At 43.5% G+C, this 8,751-nt stretch overlaps 1 protein-coding gene across 1 annotated transcript; it reads right to left on the reverse strand.

Moving 5' to 3' along the window:
• Nucleotides 1–1,362: 1,362 nt before the first annotated feature.
• Nucleotides 1,363–8,281, reverse strand: LOC308282702 (prostaglandin E2 receptor EP1 subtype-like; the record flags this gene model as incomplete). The annotated part of the gene is made up of 3 exons (XM_080723090.1): nt 8,201–8,281; nt 4,320–5,293; nt 1,363–1,647 (listed from the first exon to the last, which is right to left on the reverse strand). The coding sequence occupies exons 2-3, from the start codon at nt 5,232–5,234 to the stop codon at nt 1,363–1,365; spliced, it is 1,200 nt and encodes a 399-aa protein (XP_080579216.1). The 5' UTR covers nt 5,235–5,293; nt 8,201–8,281.
• Nucleotides 8,282–8,751: the final 470 nt, after the last annotated feature.

Genomic DNA, 8,751 nt, shown 5'->3' on the forward strand with positions numbered 1-8,751 from the left:
CTAGCTTTTGCTGAACTGACGCCACTGGTGAAAACGCAACACAAAGTAGAAGATTTGCCAGATTATCAACGCCTCTGGAGGATCTGAAGTTCTAGCACTTCCTGTTCACACATCATAACATCGCTGTCGGGTGGAAACCTTGTAGGCCTACTGTATGTCCAAAAACCTTCTTTTTTATTATTTAAAGAAATGCATTTAAATTGTGAAAATAGACGATTTCGTTGTGAACTTGTAGATGGGATATTTTCACTACTTTTTTGTGACACTCTAGTAACAGCGCTATTCAACCTGCGGCCCGGGGGGGGCATACGCCCCCTGCGGCATGTATATGCGGCCCGTCATGGTCATACCAATAAAAATATATATTTTGTCTACTTTCAGTGTGGACAAATCATTTCTGATGTCCTTTTTCATTTTCTCTCCAAAACCACAAGGAAACCGATTTTGTTTTATATAATACTTTTTTTTTTGTTGCTATATTGCTTATTCCAAAAGAAGAAACTTCATCATTTCATCATTCCATGCCAATCTTTTTGTTCATTGAGGATTGGCCTTATAGATGGAGATGTGGCTGTTTTCTTTGTGTTTCTTTGACTTTTAGACTATGCATGTAGTGTGTTACAAAATCATTGTCTAAACATCCAAAATAGGACTGTAATTTTTAGCTTGCGGCCGTTGGACTTTTGGTATTTTGCTGAGTGGCCCCTGAGCCATCTTAAGTTGAGTAGCCCTGCTCTAGTATGATGAACGTATGGAGATATGAGGTTTCTCTGCCTGAAAGCAACGATAAGGTTGATCTGTCAGGTGCAGGACTGACACTCCAACTTAAAGGTGATATTAATACAATTTCATAGCGGCGAATTCCCAAAATAAATTATATATTTTTTTATGTCAGTCGTCCTCATCCACGTTGTTTCCGTTTCTGTTTCTGGGAGGTACAGTGCAGGACTGAGGCTGCAGTCCAAAGTCAGCAAAATACTCCATCAAATTGGCTGGGTATGCAATATCTACAAGACAACGCCATTAGGAACTTCCAATTTCGAAGCACTGTGTATAGAATGTATGCTCCCGAAGGCTTCTCCTTTCCTCACTGAATACGCTCAGGCGTGTGCACACATAGACATCAAAGGGGGCTTGAGCCCTTGCCCTTTTACCTGTCGGTAAAAGTGCCCTCTCCAGACCATGAATGTAGGTAGCACTTAAGTAGTTTGAAAGAAATGCCCCCTTTCCATGAAGGCAGCATTCAAGAGCCTTATCCAAACTCTCCCGAACTTGAACGCAGCTGCGACGTGCCGTGAGCTCGGAGATATCGTCTATTTTCGGTATTTCACTGAAAATACATTCCGTGCGCATCCCTGGCGCTCAGATGGGATTCCCCACGCTCTTCTCGGAGCTCTGGAAGGAGCTGATGTCCCAGCGGAAGGAGCGCAGGGAGCGGAAGGTGCTCCCCTTGAAGCTGGCGCGCCTCTTGGTGATCCGGTAGATCCTGCGCAGGACGGCGCGCCGCAGCAGGATGTACACCCAGGGGTCCAGGATCTGGTTCCAGGACGCCAGCCTCACGCCCATCACCATCAGCGTCCGGTACGTGTCCCTGTCGGCGCCCAGCGAGCCGCCGTAGGACCTGGTCACCGACATCAGACCGAAGATCTGACCCAGAGACAAAGAGAGAGTCCTGTCAGCAAAATGCTCGTCGCACAAGTATTTGACCTTTATTTTGTTGTTGTCGGGTGGAAACCTTGTATGTCCAAAACCGTTAGTTTTGTGTTTATCATTTTGAAAACGATTTAAAGTAGTGAAAATAGCCGATCTACAAGCACTGTGTGCTTATAAATCTGTTATACAAGGTTTCTGCCCGACAGTGACAATTTGTATACAGGCCAGGGGAAAACCTCATTGAGATAAAATATCTATTTTATGAGGTGTCCCTGTTCAGGGTAGCAGCAGTACAAAACGTTACAACTTGACAAAATATTGACGTACAATTTCACTTTAAAACTATATGAAATAGAGGCATACTGTAAAACATTTCACCAACTTAGTCTTGGACCACAACAGCCCTAGCATCCCTTTTCTGGGCAATGATTGGGCGAAAATAGCTGATCTACAAGCTCACAACTAAAGTAGTGTTAGGAAAAAAAGGCCTGTATGCAAAGTATTGCCATGAACTGAGGTGAAGCACTAAAGTTTTTCAAAATGTGTCAATTACTCTTTCTGATTTCAGCACTGAAAAAGAACACTGGCCAGGGGAGATTTTGCAATTCTATTTTCAACCAGTAGGTGTCCTACCAGACCTCTGGTTCTTTACAGTTGTGGACAAAAGTATTGGCACCCTTGCATTTATTTAAAAAGAAAAACACAATGTACTTATTTGTTTTGCAGAGGAAAAACGCTAATAAATACTGAATCCTAGCTCATTCCAGACATTTAAAAAATGGCCTGGACAATATTATTGACACCTTTTCAGATGGTCAGGCTGTGGTGAGTCAAAGTTGATTTTAATCTTTAGTAATCACTGATCCAACCAGTTTAAATTGAAATTCAAGTATTTCGTGCAAATCTAAAGGGTGTCAATAATATTGTCCAGGCCATTTGTTTAATTTCTGTGTGGAATGAGCTAGGATTCAGTATTTATTCCATTTTGTTGTGTTCCTTTGCAAACCAAATAAGTGCATATTGATGCCAAAATATGTTTTCATTTGCCAAGTTTCTAGAAGAAGTGTGTTTTTGAAATAACTGCAAGGTTGCCAATATTTTGTCCACAACTGTATGTCTCACCAGAAGAGCAGGAAGACCACCTCCAACCACTGCACATGCACTAGTACTTTTCAAACCCATGATAAAGCATTTTAAAATGTCTCTAGGCTGTAACGTGAGAGTTACAGTGGCATGAAAAGAACCTATCCTGTTCTGACAAAAATAATACATTTTGTCAACAGCTTGCAGTGACACAAAGCAGTGACCTGTCCCTTATATTCAATGTTGTACAGTCGTTGTTGTCAATGTTGTACAGTCAATGTTGTTTTGACTGTACATTTTGGAAGATAAACATGACATATTTATGGCCTGTGTGTTCAGAAACTATATTTAAGTCACCAGTGTGCCATAAAAAATGCATTTTTCTAGCTGAAAACATACCATTAGTACTAAATGCTGTTTCAGTCACAGTGAACTTTTTCCACTGAACTTCAGTGACAGAAGCTCAAATATGCTAATGTGGTAATGCCGTGCTAATGGCCCGGCGGGCCTTCTCTCCGAGTGATTGAGTCTAATTCATTCCATCTGACGGAAAGAACCACACATTTAATGGAACAGTATCCACTCGTTGCATACATAATGATGTGTGAAGTGGCAAGCAGATATAAAGTGCATATTTTATAGGGGGTGGCAAAGCAATTACAATTTAGAGTTATTCAGTCTAGTATTGATTTTGTGCCTTTCAATTTAAATTTGTGAACATAATAAGATTACATTCCTTTTGTCCCCAGAAAGGTATGAAAATTACATACATAAATACATAGTCAAGATTTCCACACAGAAAGCAACATATTCAAAAAAGTGTAGATCATTATTATTACTTTCTTACATCTTATGATGCATGATTTATACTTGCTTGCGCATTATTTCACTCACCAAAATAGTCAATCTACAAGCTTACAACACACTGTGCTTCTTTGGTGCATTGTGAGCTTGTAGGACGCCTATTTTCAATATGTGACCGTCCATATGTCAGGGAAGAATCTGCATTGGACATTTAAAACATACAAAATGAGGAAAAACAAGAACTCAGAGATCAGAAGTACAGTATGAGAGATTTTTACATAAGTAAGGGGCCACTCAGTTTACATACTGGTATGACATGCATGGAAAAACCCAATAAGTGACTCAACGGGTACAACTCTGTTGTCACCTAACCTAACTGTATAGCCCACCAAGAGAACCCACACAAGCCCATCCCTGACCTGATGGTCATCTTGATAAAAAGGGGATGAGCTCTAAACCATCTGTTTGTCACAGCTACTGAAACAATACCTGTCGTAAATGCCTTCAAACTGAGATGTAACACTTGACAAAACACACACACAACTGATGGAGCAGGAGGACTTGAGTTCATTTGAATGTTCACGTCCTAAAATTACTTTGACAGTGACGCAACTTAGTATGAATCAGCCTTAACCACTTAAACCCTCTAGTGAAATGGACCAGAGTTAGCTCTGTAGTCTGCTCTTGTCTGTCTTGCAAATAGCGAACGTTCCCCACAGAATAGGGGGCCCCTTGGGGTTCAAGTGGTTAAAGTGCAAATTCCCCTGCCTTTAACTCACCAGCAGGGGGCTCCAGCAGATGCAGGAAGTGACCATGATCCCCACTAGCTGGGCCACCATCTCGATGTCGTGGGATTTGGCCGAGCGCCGGGGGGGGCTGCCCTTCTTGCGCAGCCTGGCTCTCACCAGCGTGATGCCGCTGATGGTGTTGCACACCAGGGCCACGGCCACCGAGGCCAGGCCCAGTCCAGAGAACAGCAGCACAAACGCCAGGTCCGTCCCCACAATGGTGTCGCCCAACACCCGTATGAAGCACCAGGTCCAGGGGTACTGGTAGGTGTAGGCCCCCAGGCTGAAGAACGGCAAGAGGGCCACGCACAGCGCCAGCAGCCAGATGAGGGCCAGGGCCATCTTAGTCCGCGCCGTGGTCACCAGCCGCGCGTGGAGCAAGGGCCTGGTGATGCCCAGACAGCGCTCCGCCGCCATGGCGCAGCCCAGGAAGAGCGGGCACAGGCCGAAGAACACCATGCTGCCTCCCAGGAAGAGGCACGAGGCGTCGGGCTCGTCCGGAGAGCTGGGGGAGGCGGGACGGCCGGCCGCCACCGCCGGCGCCGCAGCCGTGGGCTCGCTCCTGGTCGAGTACAGCCGCAGGACCAGGGCTCCGGGGATGATGTGTCCCACGAGGTCGGTGGCCACCAGGCAGCTGGCGAAGAGCAGGAAGGTGGCCTTGGAGCGCCGGCGGAAGCGGTTGTACGCCTTGGCCAGGATGATGAGGGCCACCACGTTGGACAGGATGCCCAGGGTCATGGAGAGGCCCGCCGCCGTGGGGTTGCCGCCGGGCTTGCGGCCACCGGTGACGTTGCTGTGTGCCTGCGCCACGGCCTCTATCTCGGCCTCCTCACCGCCGCTGGTTTGGTTCATGGCGGCCGTGGGGCCGATGAAGCCCGAGGTGTTGTAGTGCTGCATGGCCAGCATCACCACTGCTGCTGCTGCTGGCCTCTGAGCATCATGAGGGTCCTCTGGGTGAGGGGGCGCTGGAGAAACACCACACAATCAGATTGAATGTTGCATACAGATATTGGAACAGCAAGGCAATGATCACTGGGTTTGAGGGGGGGACATTTAACCCATTCAGAACGGGTACACATTATTGTGTATCATTATTTTATGCTTTAACTATATCGAGTGCCGCGCTGTGAGCTTGTATATCTGCTATTTTTGAAAAATCGTGAAAATTTGAATTTTGACCCAAAAAGTGTCTTTTGAATCCTTCTAAGATTTTTTGAAAAACCTACGTTTTTATGTCAACAATCTGGCCAGCCATCGTCAAAGAAAAGGTCCTTTTTACTTAAATGGACAGTTAGTCTGTTCTTGAGAGACTACTATGTCAGTGGTTCTCAAACCTTTTCATGTGAAGGACCCCCAAAATTATATGTATTTGGCCACAGACCCGCATCTCAAAACATTCAAAGATTTGCACACATTTTCATGACTTTTTCAAAAATAGCAGATCTACAAGCTCGCAGCGCGGCACTCGGTGCCGCGCTGTGAGCTTGTATATCTGCTATTTTTCACTGGTTAAAGCATTCAATAATTCTAGGCCTAAATATTTCTTGCTACTATATATCACCCTATATAGGCCTACCACAAAGTATATAGGGCTCTTAACCGCAAGCCCTGGCCTATACATTCATTCTGACCAGAAGCAGGGATAATACATATCCCCGCGGACCATAAAAAGGAATGACCAGATATCAAAAGCAATCCCATTCCCCACAGCAAATCCAAATCTGAATAATCATATCTATAGGACAGCTTCATCTGCTCAGGTGAAAGCCTATGTTAATTATCCTAATGCATCATTTATATGATGTTGGATCTTGTAGATTGGCTATTTTCAGGGAGTGGTGGAACAAGTACTCCCATTTGTCGGCTATTTTTTTGGTACTAGAATAATTGCTTTTAAAATCACTTAGTTATAAGTAGCTAAGTACATTTTATTGTTTAATATCATTACATTGTTGTATTGCTTTTGCAAAGCATAAAGAACTCTGTAACTAAATAATGATAAAAAACACTGACTTGCTTGCAGAACCACTGCACAAGATACACCTACTTTATAAAAGCAATCGAATCAACAAAAAGGACAGTCAATTTTCAGACTGAGCTCTAACTCTGATCAGAATTAAGAAAAGTGGGTCATTAGCCAACATTTGGGGTCCAAAGCCCTGTCCATGATACCTCTTTTTCTTCTCCCAATTTTATGTTTAGTTTGTGGACATGGTGTGGTGTTTCACAACATTTAGTTACCCATATAATTCATTAGTCTATAATTCTATCCGTCTTTCAATGTTATATGAGATATACTTAAAGTGTGGTTCCTGTGGAAATAAGCCTCTGCTTTCTAGGATCTCCTTTTAGTTGACCTTGTACCAGTGATTTGTACTGTCATGAAACAGTACATTTTTCTATTGCAAACTCCTAATAAATTCTTCAATCAATCAATCAATTAGTTACTCAGCAGCATTCCTTGTAATGTAGACTAGTGTCGTTGTAAAAGTACAACATTTCTCTTTGGATGTAGGGGATTGAAAGTCATGAGTTTCCCCCCCAAAATAAAATGAAAATAATATAATATAGAACACTCAAGCAAAGCACATATTCTCAAAATGTTCAGTGTAGAGTGAAAACAGGAGGGAGCCATGCATGTATAGAGCCCTGCCCTGGGGGACTGCAGCCAATAAGTATATAGTTTTTTAAGTGGTTAAGCTGTGACAGTGTCACTCAGCAGTCAGCACCCTTGAGGTTAATATAGGCTACATACAAGGAGCCTCATAGTTTTCCCTTCATGCAATGAAGTCATAACAAGTCCTGACAGCTCCTGTTGACACTGAAACCTGCTCCTTACTAGTGCAAAGGTATTCCACAGAACTCCATAAGATATTAGCCTACTACACTGTTCTCAAACTGTTTCATTGTAAGGACCCTAATGTTGGCCGCAGACCCCCATCTGAGAATATTTGTTTCCAGGGACCTGCATGCCGGATTTGTGTTGTTAAAATGTTTCAGAAACAGTCCACATTCTTCACATTTTTTCAAGACGTTCTGAAAACAGCAGATCTGCAAGCTCACAAAGCATGAGTTCATGGCACATTGGGAGCTCTCCCGCTTTTAATCGCTGACTTATATAGGAGTGGTTAAACTTTTATTGATGCCATATAGTAAGTTAAAACTCATTTAGCAGGGGACCCCCTGGAACAACCTCCTAAAGGGCCCCTGGAGGTCCCCGGACCCCACTCTGAGAACCACACAATGTTTGTAAGTATTCCTTTGAGAAATCATGCAATGGACTGTCACTTCTGCTATTTTATTGACCAACTGTTCTACTGTGCAATACATCTCAATGATGCAGCACAGCACCATGCAATGAGGCATTTCATTACAAGCCTATTTGTTGGAGCAGAGACAATTCAATATTTTGCTAATGATTTTATTAATGTAGTCAACAAGTCAAGTATTGGCATTGACGGGAACTAAAAGAATGTTGGCCGGTCCACGATGAAGCTCATAAAGGGAATGCCTTTGACTCACATATCCTACTGGGGTGGAAAAAAGAAAAAAAGAAAGTTTTATGTGGCATGCTGCTGGCCTGGGATTCCTAATTGCATTGGGATTTGTTTTATATCATTTATGAGTGAAAAAAAATTGTCTCAATTCTTCCAAAGGGATCTGGAAATTGTTAGTTTCTGTTAGAAATGTGCAAAGTCAATGTATGAGTTTGCTACACAGGTAGGTAAAAACTCAAACATATTCGAAAGAAATGATAAAAAAGAAAGAGAAAGAAAGAAAGAAAGAAAGAAAGAAAGAAAGAAAGAAAGAAAGAAATGCATGGCAATAACAACAAAAGAAACCCAAAGGTCAATCAATGTAAGGTCGCCTACCTTGTGAAGAATTAACTCCATGGACTTTGATTCTAATAATGTAATCATCATTGCCAGAAAAATAAAAATGAAATAAAATAGAAATCGGCGCTGGTCCTCTTCAGATGCATAATAATTCCAAACATGTTATGTGTCCTCCTCGGTCGTGCATTTTGCCAGTATGCTGTCTGTCTGTGTGTGTGTACAGGGCAGGCTACAACTCTCCGCTTACACTTCTGTCTCTTCTGTCACTGAATGCTGCTGTTGTCAGAACAAGCAGGCTGCCTTCAGGATTGCACAACGTGCACGCTGCCTGCCAGCAGCTCTTTTATACCCAGCGGTCACTTCACTTGCAGCGTGTTTTTGCGCGCAGCCTCCTCGGCCATGCCGTTTCTCAACATCGGGTCCGCGGACCACCAGGGGTCCACACAATGGAGCTAGCTCTGGTGGTCCATAGCGTTAGAAGGAGAACTAATGCTACCAGAGGGAGCTTTCAATGGGCTCTTTTACAGGTCACCGTCTGTGCAGTCTATTGAGTTAGGGAATATGAATACACTGTAGGCCTATCTAAC

Source organism: Nannobrachium achirus (genome assembly GCF_963921795.1).
Source record: "Nannobrachium achirus genome assembly, chromosome: 4".
Classification (NCBI taxonomy): Eukaryota; Metazoa; Chordata; class Actinopteri; order Myctophiformes; family Myctophidae; genus Nannobrachium; species Nannobrachium achirus.